Genomic DNA, 16,505 nt, shown 5'->3' with positions numbered 1-16,505 from the left:
GGTATCATTATAACCTTCGCAGTCTTCCATTAAGCTGGATAGTATTGGAGTTGACAGCTTAATATAAATGAGATCATTTTAACTTTCACGCACCCATGCTATTTCGCTTTGTCAGAGTATTTCCCAACAGGGAGTCGAGTGAGTATATCCCCATATCTCTCGCACGGATTCGCTTGTACGTATGCAAGCGAGATGCACAAGTACGTATAACAGAGCGAGAGAGCTAGAGCAAGTTGCCTCACGTTCTGACTCGCACTAACGCACGCATCAGATGACGTTTCAATCATGCGTCAGTATTTGTTTGCTTGTCGTCGGGAGATTTACGACGAAGTGCAAAATATTTCTGCGTTTCTCAAATATTTTTCGACTCAATATGTATATTTAATATTTTTACTTCGTTAAATAATTTTAATATAAACTAACTTTAGCTTAAATATTTTTTATAGCAATAGTCGAAAAATATAATGAATCTGATCTCGAATTTAAAGGTGTAGAATTTCTCTCGGATAACGAAGATGTAAATGAAATATTCGAATCGGAATTAGACAAAGATTATTGTATATAGTTAATTGCTACTGAAATTGTGACCAGTTCTACTGAAATCGTAGCCAGTCGCATGAATCTTTATTATATAGTGGAACTACGCAATTTAATATTTTGAGTTTTGGGAAACGCTTCTATGCACTTACCACTGTTATAATCGGTAAAGTAAAAAAAAATACGAAGAACTACGAACTCATTTTTTTTCCAAATTTGATAAATTTTTCGCTGTTTTAACTTAATTAATAATCTCAATAAATCCTAATTAATTATCATAGTCATATTTTATGAGCAAGCCTAAGTTTTCTTAACACTATACTGATATTTGATTCTTGAGGACCTGATGAGACATATTTTATTTTAAAGATCCGTCAGTTATGAGCAACCGTTATGAAACTCTGGTTTAATAATAATATATTATTTATAAATAATAATAGTTTATAGTTTAAAATTTAATAATAAAAGTTTAAAGCATCCAAGAGTCAAGATTCCAAGACATTGGATTTATTATCCTTTTTTGATTATTACAATTTATATTTACGCTTGTAAATTTATATGAAATAATAAAATAATTTTGTGATATTTATTTATTTATAAATAATATATTTTATAATTATATCTAAACATTGAATAATCATGTTTTTTGAATTATGGTGAAATGTTGTGTGAACTGTCGTTTTATCCATATGTCTTGTGATGAAATGTTCGGGGACAGTTAAATTTGAGTGTTTTTTTAAAACTTCGGAAACTGAAATTGAATTACCTTTAGTATAGTCGACTATTTAAAATAAACTGTTGTTTGTAAAATAAGTTTTACTCATAAGCTGTCCATATTATTATTTATTTAAAAAAAACATTTCAAACATTTAAGGTGGCTTGCAGCTTCTAGATGAATTATTTAGCTACTCATAATAGTAACTTTGAGGCAGATAGTCAATGAAACCTTTCTGGCGCCTACCTAATACGTTATAATTGGATTATTATTTGTTCGTTATTACCCCTCATATGAGGGGGACAACGATTCAACATTGTTCGGTATTACCCCTCAATAAGAGAGTATACTGAAAAAAGCGCAGCTCGAGAAGACGACAAGGTTCGGAGAAAACGAAGAGTCACAGGGGACGATCGAGGAGCTAGCGGTTGCGTCGGAGAGGCAGGTGCGCGGTGCGCATGCGCTTCGGTCGGCGGCGGATGTGGCAACCCCGGGGCTCCGCTCGAAGAGGTGCCCTGGCCATTTTCTGCGTCGGTCGCCTCTCGGCAGCGGCAGCGGCAGCGGCGGCCGCCCGCCCCTATGATCATCGGTGACAAGTTCGGCAATGGAGGGCACCTCATGAAAATCCCGGCCATGGAAGACTCGGGCTCGCCGGGGCCGGGCGGGGCGGGCGCTGGGGGCGGAGGCGCGGGCTCGCAGGCCAACGGACAAGCGGGCGACGGTCGGGGGGCGCCCTCCGACGAGACGCAGCCGCGCCCCGCGCCCAACTACTCCATCCCGGGCATCCTGCACTTCCTGCAGCACGAGTGGGCGAGGTTCGAGCTCGAGAGGTCTCAGTGGGAGGTGGACCGCGCTGAGCTCGAGGTGAGTGCTGCACTCTTACCACAAAACATCGTCGTAGACATTGACACTGACCGTTTGCAATTCGACCCACTAGGCCAGAATCGCCTTCCTGCAGGGCGAGCGCAAGGGACTCGACAACCTCAAGAACGACCTGGTGCGTCGGATAAAGATGCTCGAGTACGCGCTCAAGCAGGAGAGAGCCAAGTTTCACAAGCTCAAGTACGGCGTCGACCTCAACCAAGGCGACGTCAAGCCTCCGCCGCCCGAGGACGGCGAGCAGGAGACCGACCTGCCCCCTAATCTCACCTGGAGACAGGGCCGGCAGCTTATTCGACAATATTTTGAAGTATATCCACTTTTATCTCCGTTTATTTTTCATATTTATTTATTACAAATCTGTCCTGCATGACTTAACAGGTTTCATTTTACAAATTATAGTGGTGCTCTTCGTACCTACCTTAGACTGAATACTTTGAATGTACGCTGCGTTTCAGAATGGAATTATTTTTATCTCAATGCTTTATCGTAAAAGCACTCCAACAACAACTCATGTTTGAATATGAGCATTTTAACAATACTATAAATCCTAATGAATATGTCATTTCAGTTCAGTTATGTCGGAATACATTTGTCACCAGTAAATATATATTTTTACCAGTGAAAATTTAATTCAATTTTATGATTTCAACCTTTCATATGTAGTAATATATACATTTACATACTTATTTACATGCGATGTATAAATGTTACAGTGAATGTATTTTTCAGCGAAAGTTATACTTTCATTAGTGAAGTCCAAATACATTTTCACCAGTAAATATATATATATATATATTTCTACTAACGAAAATGTGATCTAACTGATAGGCGCTAGTGAAATTATATGCTGCTTTAAGATGTCTATGAAACTCAATTTGGCATTTGCGAAACATCCATTTACTGTTCAAGCCCAAACCTAACTTACACAAATTTACCAAACCCAATTTTCATTTAGTCAAGTGCAAAATATAATTTAAGCCAACTTATCTCTCAGGGGAAACTTAGCTGAAGAAGTACAGACAGACGTTACATCTCGCATAATGCTCTATAGCTTGTCTGCACTCGGATGTTACGCTAGGCTTTAAAAATATGACAGTTATCCTTAATAATATTACTACGGACTTCTGATATGAGAGTATCGATTCAAGTATATTCAAACCGAAGTTTGGTCAATAGGAGGGCGCAAAAACAATTATCACTTCTCAGACGTCAAAAATTCACGTCAAAACCAATAAAATCGTGATGGCACCAATATGATTTTATTGCTTTTGACGTGGATCTTTTACTTCTGAGAAGGGATAATTGTTTTTTGTGCTCTTCTACTGGTCAAAATTCGGTTTAGATATGCTTCATTTGATTCTCATTTATTGTAAGTCATAATATTGTTATAAACGGTCTTAATATGAACGCTACATAACAGCGTTTCCACTGCGTCGGTGATAGCACGATTTTATTGTTTTAGCGCTCTCCTATTGTTCAATATTAAATTTTTAGAACATAGTGTAATATCAGAGTGCAGACAAATTATGAGTCAATTTTCGTAATTCGTGGAGTTGGATAGGAAAAAGAACCGAGTGGAAATTTTCTCAGTTAGGTATGGGTCTGAACAGTAAATGAACTTTTCGAAAATGTCAAATAGAGTTTCATAGACATTTTAGAGCAGCATATAATTTCACTAAATATATATATCTACTAATGAAAATGTATTTGGACTTCACTAGTGAAAATATAACTTCACTGAAAAATACATATTCACTGTAACAGTTTTACATCGCATGTAAATAAATAATGATAAGTATGTAAATGTATATATTACTATGAATGGAAAAGTTGAAATTATGTTATTTTATTAGCACCTGCCAGATAAATTATATTTTCACTGGTAAAAATATATATTCACCACTGAAAATGTATTCCGATATGATTTACTGAAATGACATATTTAAAAAATATTTTCAGGATAGATAAATCGAGAATTACTAGTTTAGAATTAGGGATGTCATTTCAGTTTTTTCCAGGGGGGGGGGGCAAAAGTTGACCAGATAGTAGTCAGTTTTTTAATATTTCGATTTCATTTAGATTCATAGTATTTCATAAAATGAGGTGTATTTTTTGGCCACATTCAAGGGGGGGAAAATGCCCCCCTATCGACATTTTTCGCTGTCAACAGTATCAAAGTTTAACGGTTGTACAAATATCAAATTACTCTAGAGATCGCAAAGTTTGATACTTGTCGTTTTTATAACGAGTTAAAGTATTTCAGGTACGTGATCCACAGTTTTGACTTTTAACGATTTAACCTTTGTAAATATAAAAAAACAATCATTATGAAACTGTATTTTAAATTTGACGTTAAAATGTCAATTAAAAAGTTATGATGGCTTTAAAAAAAATTAAGTTTAGGTTCTAATTTTCGTAAATAAGCCTCGCCACATTGGTGCATATTTAGGAATAATACCCGGTATGCAAAGTCATGATGGTGATTTTTAATAAATAAATATATAAATACATTCAAGCTTTCATACAATGATCTATAAGTCTGTTTTATTTCATTAGTTAAAAAAGATGCAGAGCTAGGTCTGAATTGTAGAGAACTTGTGGATGTTTTCCTTTATTGAAAACTTGCAGTATAGCACCGGATTGTTTATGATGTCCCTCTGAAGTTAGTTTCAAAGACATCTGCGTAGAAAATCCAATAGAATAAAAATTATGATTAAATGATTGACTAATTTCTAATCCGATGCTTTTGAACAGCAGTCTTGCACCATTGCCGAATGTGAAAAAAATTAAAAATGTTTATATATATAGCAGAAGTGGTCTCATTCGTAGCTCTCTCGAATAATTTTGCTTCATTGAAAACATAGCGCAGCGCCGAGACTGCCTTAATTAAATTTAAAGTGTATTTGCTTGTCGCTGTCCGACAGTAGAAAAAAAGTCACTCGCCGCTGTAAATATTCAGTAGTGAGGTATTTTAAAGACCATCTTGTTTCAATGAAAATATAACTACATTGTACAATTTTCATAATTTATTATTTAGCAATTATATTGAACATTGAAACCTTTTTAGGATTATGATTTTACCGCCCGCTGGAAAAATGAAATGCTTTTTTATAGCATATATCTGCATAAAAAAATGATGACTCGATAGTAAACAGACAATAGAAAAAATAACTAGATATTATAGTCTTTATGCAATTCCAGCAAAGTGAGTCACAAGTATCTGAACAATGATAAGGTTGACTAAACAAAAAATATACAAGAAAAAGTCACGATTGCATTTTATATGAACAATGCAAGAGCTCAAGTTTTATTAATAAAATTTTAATATTAATAATTGCTATCTAGAGCATGTAGTTTTATATTAATTAAATATATATTATTTATCAGTCAATCATGTATGTACTATGAATCAGACTATTGAAAATATAATCCCGTATAAGAAGAAAACTTATGATGCATCGTATAATTTTAACGAGCTACTTTATTTGTGGCAAAAGGTGCTATTATTTAAATTGAGTTACAATGTACTTTATTCATTATATACGAAATGTATCTGTTCATTAAAAATTACACATGCATGTAAATAGTGTGTTGTATGTTACAGTAAAACAAAGGATGTATTGTCTGTATTTGAAGAAATACCAGAAATGCAATTCAACATTCTTGTGCAATCGAGTTATTTTATTTTGAAGATTGCGATGCAGAATAGCTCTACGGAGCTGAATTCGCATTAATTTTTTTAGATTTCGAAGCCGCAAATTGCAGCATCTTCCTCAATTGTATATTTTTCTACTGGATAATACAACCCGTTTATCCACATCTCGAATGTTTCCAAGTTTCTTATTTATTGTTAAGGATATTAAAACCATTCCACACAGCCACAATTCAAATTTGACAAATATATGTTATATGATCTCAAGAGAAAGGAAAGTCTGTTTGTTTTTGTTATCTTAAGTGTGTAAATTAAAAGCTTAATTTATCGCCGGTATGATGAATACATTTGTACTTAAAATTAAGTGACTTCCTGTTTACAATCACTACTTGGTAAAAGCGTTTCCACTTGTATTTATTTGCAATCAACTTTGTCTGGATTATTATATTTATATAATTAATCTGGTTTACGTTGTATTTTTTATTACACATTGTCTTATAATAATCTTCTTAAATTGTTACGGTTTTAACGTTCTTTTGACAAAACAGGAAATAGGATATGCGGAGACAATATTGGATGTCCGCTCGAGCAGGGCGCGCACTTTGCTCGGCCTCAACAATATGACGGACCAAGATGACAACCTCGGCTCCAACGTCAACGGAAACGAAAACAACAAGAGGGGCCAAGACACTCCGGGTTTACGCAACTTCCTCACTCTATATATTCTAAGCGTCGCTTTGCACTATAATCGTTCTATCGATTTTTGCAGTGAGAAGATCGCCCAATTCTATGAAAAAATGCCCCGGCGGCGGAATGACAGGGCAGACTGCCGATTCTATGATGTTGGACCACCAGGCGGCCGTAATCGCCAATTTCGAATTCCTCACGAGTCAAGAGATGGAGGTCGATGATATAGACGAGCTGGAGACTAAGCAACCGTCCACTCTAATAATGAATCAAGGTAAGTGTCTGATTGGCGATCGTTTATTTTGTATGTTTTAAACGGCTTTTATTCATTTATTTTAGACGACGTCGACGCCGAAGCCGAAGAAGTTCTCAACGAGTTTAATCTGATCGAGGAGTTTGCTGCCAAATCTGATGAATATGGTTGGTATATGGGCCTTGCGTGCAGCATGTTTATAATATTTTGTAAATCAAATAGATACAGATATTAAATTTAAAAAAGGTTTATGTATACGAGAGATGTTTACAAAGTCTTATGATTTTAATGCTATTTATTCAGTAGTCCAGACATAACAAATGCATCATGCTTACTTTTGATCGTTTATTTGACATGGAAAGATTAATGATAAATAGATAATTCTAATGTGGTTCATGAGTAAATAAAGAATGAAGAACATTGAGTAAACATTTATCTTGACTTACTCACTTTCATTACCAATGACTCAATGACATCTGCAGGGTCAGCATGCAAATAAAACTGAGCATGAGTGACCATTTCTTCTCTTGCTTTAGCAATGTTATCAATTTACAGAGCCGTAGCAAGCTCATAGTTATTTCACAAACTTCAGCACATGACTTCTATGATATGCGCTGCATCCAAAATTCATCTCAATGTTCCATTTCATAGCCTTGAATGTTTAAATCGATTGTATGTAGATTTTTTTTTGTGTTTATACTTAACCTAATTCTCTAGCTATAATTACAATGTTTCAAAAAAAAAAAACCTTTTTATCTAAAATTACTTTTAAATATTTTACATCATCAAATATTATTATCTAACATATCTTTATAATTAATATACATACTAAGTACATTATTTTTATTATACTTAATTCATTATTTAACTTTTTGGATGCCATATAACGATATATCATTGTTCGTCGTTATATAAAGTAAATGATAACAAAGATCGCTGTTGATGTCATGATGCTCGACAAAGTAAATTAATTTGTGAACTTGTTACCCCGTTAGTATGTCAATGGCATGAAACAGGCCGAAATTTTTAAAAATACTTGCATCCAAAAAGCTATCTACAATTTCTTTAACATTCGTCTATGCAATAAATTAAAATGTCATCTGCAAATAGATGAATCTTACATTTTTCTATATTATTAATTATATCATTAATATATGTTTATTGTAAACAACAATGGTCCTAATTTGAACCCCTGTGGTACACCGTAAGATATTATTTTCTCTTTGGAATAAGAATCGTTTATTTTAACATTTTGGTTTCTCTTTTTTAAATAATTATCGAACCATCTTAAATCTAATTCAATTATATCTATAATCTCTAATTTCTTTAACATTTTTCTTGTCTCTTGTTTCGAACGCTCCATTGAAATCCAAGAAACCTGCTCAATGAGTTTGATCGTATCCTCACCCAACAACCAATCATTTATCACTACTTGTAATGGAGTTAAATTACGATTTTAGATTGAATCGATCTGTTCTAAAATTATGTTAATTTTTTATTTTACTATCCACAATATTCTTATAAATATTGTTAGTATCGCCGTAAATGGTCGATCTTTCACTGTTTTGAGTTACCCCAGATAGTTGCATATTTACATTTTATTATTTATTAAATCTTACATTGTGACCTGTCCTTGTGGGACAAATCTGTACCAACTTAAGTAAATCAATCATATATAATTAATACCTTCAAGTAAGTACAGTCAACCCCCCTATAGCATAGATATTGAGACTTAGTTATAGGAATACTACGTTATAGGGGGGACTAGGCAGCTAAAAAGTTAATTGTGATTAACTTTTTCTATCTGTGTATTCTACTCCATATTGGCTGAAATCCATCTTATATTTATATATATTTGTTAATGTTACAGGCGGAGGAGGATCAGGAAGAGAAGGAGACGAAGATTCTTTAGCTCTCGGTGAACTCGCACAGCTCTCCGTCACTAACGATGCGGACGCTTACGATCTGATTCCGACAAAAGTATCCTTCCGTAAAACTTGGAATGCTAAATACACTTTGAGATCACATTTTGACGGGGTGCGTAATAAATTTTTGTTATATGTTTTTAATGTGTATTTTAGTTATTAACGAAAGCGCTTTAAATTTACAGGTGAGAGCTCTGGCGTTTCACCCGATAGAGCCGGTCTTAATCACGGCGTCCGAGGATCACACGTTAAAACTGTGGAATTTACAAAAGACAGTCTCGGCTAAAAAGTCCGCTAGCTTAGACGTAGAACCTTTATACACTTTCAGAGGTCACCAAGGCCCGGTGTTATGCCTGGCGATGGGGGTCGGCGGCCACATGTGTTGGTCGGGAGGCCTGGACGGCATGATACACAAATGGAACGTGCCGCCGTCCACCATCGATCCGTACGACGCGTACGATCCCAGAGTCATGGGGCACCCGCTGCTGGGTCACACCGACGCTGTGTGGTCTTTGGCGCACAACCACCAGCGGCTGCTGTCCGCCTCGGCCGACGGAACGGTCAGACTGTGGAATCCGTTCGCCATCCAGACGTTGCTGTCGACGCTTCGCTCCGAAGTCGACGGGGCGCCCACCTGTGTGGACTTCTGCGCCGAAGGCACTCGCGCTGTCGCGTCTTTCCAGAGCGCTCACACTGTGATATTCGATCTGGAGACCGGTAAACCTGTGATGAGATTGGAGGGCGAAGGGCAGGGAGCGCTCAAGGTGGTGTCTCATCCGTCTTCGCCGTTGACTATCACCGCTCACGAGGACCGGCACATCCGCTTCTGGGACAACGACACCGGCCAGCTGGCGCACTCGATGGTGGCCCACTTGGACGCGGTCACCAGCTTGGCCGTGGATCCCAACGGCCTGTTTTTGCTATCGGGCAGTCACGATTGTTCCATACGACTGTGGAACCTCGACAACAAGACGTGCGTGCAGGAGATAACGTCGCACAGGAAAAAGTTCGAAGAGAGCATCCTGGACGTCGCTTTTCATCCGACGCGGCCGTACATAGCGAGCGCAGGAGCTGACGCGCTCGCCAAAGTTTTCGTTTAGTCGGCGGCGGTGTGAATAACTCATTTTCCATTTATGCTTTTGCAAATCATCGTAATACAGTATTGGGTTATACTTTTTTTCTGTACAAAAAAACAGTAACGAACTGCAAATGATTTTATAGCGTTGGAATTTTTTTCTATTTCGTGTTCACGATCCCATTTTATACGTGAGAATTATGAGATGAGTTTTGATCATATTTATTGACAGTGTATAAAAATAAAGCAATTTGTAGATGATAGATAGCATACAAGTTTAGGCCGAGTGAGTGCCGAATAGTGTGGTGTTTGAAAAGTAGACTTTAAAAGCCACCACTTCATCTCCATCTCATTTCACTGCCATTCTCTGTCATGTTGAGCTTCTGTAATGTAGGGCGTATTAAAATGGGATTTTTCTCCAGTACTCGTCTTCGTAGCGAAGTAAACTTTTATTATCTTATAGTTATTGTTTTAATTTGCAAGTTGAAGCATTGGCGATGAAGAAGAATACTGTAGAAAAATCTTGTTTCAGTAATAATTGTATGTATATATTTTATGCATTATTTTATCCGCATGCAATTTCGAAACATCTTATTTGCAAAATTGCATTTTAACTTCATGTTTCTTTTCACATCGTCATTGCCATTAAAATGTAGTAAAAGGAGTCGTAAGCAGTGGTTAAATATTATTATTATAAATTTTTTTTTTTATGTTCAACTACTATTTTGATACCTTTTATAAAATATTTCTATATGAATAAACAGCGTTGATTTTTTATTAGTTGCATATAATGTTACCTAAATATATTTTTTCGTTTTTATTTTGTCAATATATTCCTTTTTTTATTTATTATGATCCAAATTGAATATATCCTCTGGTACGACTCCTTCGACTATATCGTCTATATGTAAATTGATGTTCATAATTTGCAAGAGCTTAGAAATGGTTATGTACGTTAAGATAGTTTACTTTGAGTAATTAATATTGCAATTAATTGCGTGCGCGTGTGGATAAAAGTATTAATTTCATCGGTTTTATGACCCACCATATATGCTGTCAAAATTTGGAATCTTATTGTGGTCATGTTGAGATTATTTAATCGTAATATTTTTTTTTAACATTTCAACACGTTAAAATTATAAGGTTACAAACATAAGTGAATTAAATTAATGAATTTAAGGTAGTAAATTTTTTTATATATATATTTATAAATATATATATATATAAATGTATTGTTTCAATATGTTCTTGAAATTGTAATTGTAACATTAAAAATGTCATCATGTATGTTGATTTTCTTTTCTTATATATTTATAATACGGTCTTACTATTTTTATACATGTATGATGTTTGGTTTTTTTCGTTAGATACGACTACAACGCTTTACGCTTATTTATTTTTAAATATTTTACTTCAAAGTTTTCAATGCTAAGACTGTAATTGACTGAAAACCCTCACACACCCCACATCACTGTGCCGTTTTAATGTTTCTTTTTAAACCCTAGAGATGAATTAACTGTCGGTCGAATAATTTGTGAATTATATATAACATTACTCGTGTAGTGGGAAGGTGATGATAGTGTGCACGTATAAATATATATATATTATGTATAGGTAGGTTTTATTTTTAACTGTTTGAGCGCTCGGCAAACGTTCGTGGACCGCTCGATCGGTTAAGAAAGTGTGTGCACCGTCATGCGTCTACATTTGCTATGTTTATATATATTCGAAGTATGTATTTAGCGATGATAAGACAAATTAACCTTTCCTGTTAACTACTTATGCAACAAAAAAATAAATAATAATAAAATTAAAAGTTTTATAGCAAATTTTGATGTCATATAATATGTTTTTAATAACATTGTAAATATTTGTGTTTTTTTAATTATTATTATTATATATTATACTATCATTGTATTTATTATTTATAAGCATAATAGATATATTTTATAACGATTATGGAAAAAAAATATTGTATAACCCACTGCTGCGGTCCGAAGCGACGGAGAGTCATTCGTTTTGACGCAGCGCGTATTAGATGTTTGTGGAAAAAAATAGTTTTCTATTGTGTTTTTCTTATTATTATTATTTTTTTAACTGAACAAGCAATTGAATAATGGATGAGGATTACCAATGCATTACTTAATCATTCTTAGATTTTTAATATAAAAAAAATATTTGTATAAAATGTATGGTAATATACATAATATTATGTATATCACAATTATTGTTTATCCTTCCTGTTTAAATTTAATAAATAAATCATAAATACATTTATCCTGTACACTTGTTTTATAAACTTTCTTCTAAATGTTTAGTACCATTGTATAGACTTACATATTTAAATATGTAACGCTGATAATGTCTCACTAATACGAGAGTGAGTCGAATGAAAATTTTATCTCATATTTATTGAATGAAAAAGGTTTAAAAGGACATCAATTCACTGCATATTCTCGTGACGTTCGGTAAAAAAAACACTAACATTTCTACCTAGAAAGTCATTGTGGTGGCACCTACTTAATACTGAAATTGCAGAAAATAGAAGATGTTACTCAGCGATGCACTTTTTGGTATATTTGATCAAATCACCCCGATATGTATCATTGAGATTAAGAAGTTAATCGGAACTGAGGTGAAAATCATTCCGATCTCACAGATCCAATATAAATTAAAAACGTACGTTCATAAGGGATTTGTACCTGCAAATTAATTTAATAAGTATACTACATTCTAATCATTAGAGCATATTATATATATTTTATTTGAGAGGACAGGTCTTTGGTGTGGCCACCATAAATAATTGTGTTGTCTGTTGCTATGAATGAGGATAAAATAAATGTTATTTTTTAGGTTTTGAATTCTCTAGTGCTCTTACATTCAAATTAGTTGCATTGTTTTTAGATATTTTCCATAAAAATAACATATATTTACTCACATGTATACAAAATTGGTTGAGCAGTTTTTTAATATTTTAATTACAAATACAATTTCACTCAAGAAAGTGTAAAAATATAAAAAAATTTGAAAAGGAACTATTATATCAACTGTTTCCAAATTCAATCGGTGTAAGAAAAACTAATATGCGCTTGTGTGACAAAGGTGGACATGATAATTTTTAACTGCAATATAAAATCTGCAACGGGACAACACACTACTAAAAAAAATCATGTTACAGCAACTCTTAAATGTATTATGTAGTTTTTACGCAATTAAAATTGGTTAGGCATTTAGTAGTTGCCTTTTTATTCTATATAGCAGTCCATTCGTACACTTATTAGAGTGACATACGCGTATCACCATACTGAACTTTAATTTTTTTGATGAATTCTAGTGATCCACATCAACGTATGTTGCATGCCTTATTTATATAATGAAATTTTATATTACTTTTAAGGTTTTCATTTGACTCACCCTCGTAATCTGTGGGAAAAAAAATATAATTTTCATTTGTACCTAATCTCATTGAATGTTTAATTTTGACATATAAGTTTGTAATGGTTTAATTTTAATAATTTTGTGATTTTAAACATGATTTTAAAATCACTGGTCAATATTGTATAAATTTGCAATTTAAACAAAATTCAAAGTATCTATAGTCTGATCCCTTTCAAGAGGCTGCAGGTGAAGAATAATATTCAACGCATGCTCTTAGATTTATGTCTTGTGATTGGTTGTTCAATGGAAGGAATGCGTCAATACAAGTAGCGATGCATAGAGTTTAGTTATTGTTCACGTCATTTCTGCATGTATTTGTATATATCTGTTGACTTGAAAGTTGAAAGTGAGAAAGCAGACTATAGTACTGACGAGTCATTTTAAGATGTGGTGCAAAAACTAGATTATTTTCATTGTGCCTATTTATAAAATCTAACCATTCTATTGCCGAAAACACTAGTCAGTGGTTTGTGTAGGTTTTGCATTTATTAATAGATGACTTGACATTGCTTGCTAAATGTTAAAAAATCTCATAAATATTCAATTGCTCTCAATCGAGCATTCGAAATAAAAAGTTGCATTACCGTTAATGGATATTAGAAATTTCAAACATTACTCTCGAAAATATATCCTCATAACGAACATTTTTAATTTTATAGAGATAGATTGTAACTAGATGTGGTTTAGTTGTTAGTCTTTGGTTATGAAATTGTTGAGTGAATCAGAAAGTGATTACGAACCTAAAAATAAAAGAACAAGTAATTCTTCAAACTACAGGAGAAAGTGCCTGCAAGAAAAACTGACGAAGATATCAAGTAAAATATTTATTATGTTCGAGTATTTATGTGCTACTTGTTAAGGTAAAATGTATTTCATTTTAGGTACAGAAAAATGTTTTTCTAGTATATCTACGACTACTAAAAATGTGATATGAAACAACAGCGAGTTTGAAGTGAAGATTGCTCTCCGAGGTAATGTATTTTGGTCATAATAAAGGTTAAGTAAAAGGAATACAGAAGACTTGCCGATGAAAAGTAATTTTAAGAATTTATACCTTCAATTGGAAATCGTTATACATTAAAAACTTGGCAGAATTTTGGAAGAGCACGAGCAGTTTTAATATGAAATTTTCTATTATCTTACTGAAGATGTGAATGCAAAACAGCTATACGTAGAATGATTGTGTAACCAATAATATTATAGATTCGTGATTGATAATCATGTAGTTATTTTTTGTGTAAAAGAATTTGATAATAAAATACTTTTCCGATCAATCTTCATATATTTATTTACCGTTACATGAAAAAACAAAATTCAATAAATTCTTGAATAACAACCACAACTATTTTGTAGAATAAAGTCATGATATCCAAGAATAATATAACTACAAGTTATTTACTGCAGATATGATAACCCGATTTATATGTACGGCTTCGCAGGCATAAATATGTACATGTATATTTTTTTAAAGCTGGATATCATGGCTATTGAGATTTGCATGTCAATACTTCTAGTGATGGACCTGTCACAATCACAATGATGTCGAGTTCGAAATCAGTTTGATTACTTCGAACTCGTGATTATGATAGTATCATCACTCTCGAAATATGCGAAATTGAATTACAATCGCAATAAAATCCGGATAACTGGTGTAGTTTAAATGGAATTTTCTTAAAACTTGACTTTGTAAAGAAAATAGTAAAGAGGGAAAAATGTTCTATAATAGAAAAATAATTGAAATCTACAATAATAAAGATCTGCCATCTTATTTCAAAGTGGCGACTAAATAAAAAAATGTAAATCTGTTAAAATAAATCAAAGAGTAAAAAATGTTTTATAATATAATTTTTAACTAAAAGTAAAATAATTCACATACAATTTCACGTCATTATTAATTATTTTTTAATGATAATTTCTGTGATGCCACATGTTTTATAACATGTCTATATTTCATTAGTAATGAAATTAAATTTTAACACCAAACAAAATTCAGGTCATTAGATTTCTAAAATTTATTTTATAAAACACATTTAATCAAATGTCACTATTTGTGGGCCCGCGTCCTGTTCACTCTGTATACATACTAATCAACATGTAACTATAAATATTCAAATAAAATACTACTGCAGCGGCTCAATCTGTGTCTAATTGCCACCAGTCACCTCCCGCCGCCAAACTGGTGACCCCGACGTGATACCTGGATTACTCATGGAGTCGGTTCAAAATGGCCGACACAGATGCCGTTGCAATAAGCTGCCGAGCCGATTGTCACCATCCCGCCGGAGCTTTTATGGATCCGGACTCGAGCTGGCAGACCACTGAGATGATGGCCCTGCGCTCCCCTACCAAGTGCCCCCATCGACAGCCGCCACCGACTACGTGACCTAGGAAGTACCCGGCGCAGCCACGCGCCTCTAGCGAGAAGCCACCCAAGTGCCGCCGCAAACCACGTGCTACTCGACACGCATCCGCAGGACTTCGCTCCCGCGACTTGGAGACCCTAAAGTTTTAAGGAAAATTAATGAATGAATTGTGGGGGGCCATTTATGTATTTATATATAGATTTTATTATTGTAAAACTCGGCGACACTCTGGTAGCACTGACATGATGTAGGCACATTATCTTGGCGAATATTGACGGGCTCGCAACTTGCCGGTACTGCATCGTGCACCGTCCACTTATGTATTAAACATGTAAACCATATTAATCTTCAATAAAATACTATTGCAGCAACTCAATTTGAGAATTAAAAAAATGTTTAAAAAACGAGCAAAGTTAAGCATCGTTACTTTTTTCTGATACCAAGTTAGTACATAAGTGATACCTGACCCAGCTCAACGCGGTAATGAAAGTTTTTGTAGGAAAAGGACAATAGAATGATTTATTGTATTTGTTTGGCCTGCCTGGGACATCGTTATTCTCCCAAGCATTAGTGGAGAAGCTGGCGGAAGGATGATGTTCGATATTCTCCCATCACTCGCAATTTATGTGATATAATCTAATAAATTATTACTAGCTTCCAACTGCATCTTTCTGGCTGCGAAGTCATACCTCTTAGACTAAACCTTAAATTGTATATACCGCTAAAAGTTTTTAACCATATATTCGATTTTCCTGCCGTTTTTCAGATAATAGACGTATTCGAAAATTGTGAAAAAATAAATTATTTAAATAAAATAGCATTTTTGCCCCCGAGCACAAATTACTCTAGCTACGGCACTGACAAACACAAAGGGACCGAACTACTGACAAGTCTGTGGAACATACTTGGATTACAAGTGCCCAGTGACAACGTTGCCAAATCTCCAGCTGTTGTTGCAGTCTAATCTTCAGAGAAGAT

The 16,505-nt window shown here is 34.2% G+C and overlaps 1 protein-coding gene and 1 long non-coding RNA gene across 3 annotated transcripts; both read left to right on the top strand.

Moving 5' to 3' along the window:
- The first annotated feature begins 1,759 nt into the window (after positions 1–1,759).
- On the top strand, positions 1,760–10,555 carry Cka (Connector of kinase to AP-1). Of its 2 annotated transcripts, none has more exons than XM_088184685.1 (7): positions 1,760–2,116; positions 2,190–2,441; positions 6,335–6,482; positions 6,556–6,747; positions 6,813–6,893; positions 8,597–8,763; positions 8,837–10,555. In XM_088184685.1, exons 1-7 carry the CDS (start codon positions 1,832–1,834, stop codon positions 9,749–9,751), a joined length of 2,040 nt encoding a protein of 679 aa, XP_088040811.1. In that variant the 5' UTR covers positions 1,760–1,831; the 3' UTR covers positions 9,752–10,555. The 2 variants fall into 2 exon arrangements, with proteins under 2 accessions (XP_088040811.1, XP_088040812.1); XM_088184686.1 differs by having other exon boundaries at positions 2,190–2,701; positions 4,184–6,482.
- Positions 10,556–12,765: 2,210 nt separating this feature from the next.
- On the top strand, positions 12,766–15,776 carry LOC148235573 (uncharacterized). The gene is made up of 2 exons (XR_015809274.1): positions 12,766–13,979; positions 14,046–15,776. It is a non-coding gene; the product is annotated as an uncharacterized LOC148235573 (long non-coding RNA).
- Positions 15,777–16,505: the final 729 nt, after the last annotated feature.

This window comes from Plectrocnemia conspersa, unplaced genomic scaffold (genome assembly GCF_051122295.1).
Source record: "Plectrocnemia conspersa isolate PC_06_02 unplaced genomic scaffold, ASM5112229v1 ptg000004l, whole genome shotgun sequence".
Classification (NCBI taxonomy): Eukaryota; Metazoa; Arthropoda; class Insecta; order Trichoptera; family Polycentropodidae; genus Plectrocnemia; species Plectrocnemia conspersa.
This window is presented reverse-complemented; position numbering and strand designations above follow the sequence as displayed.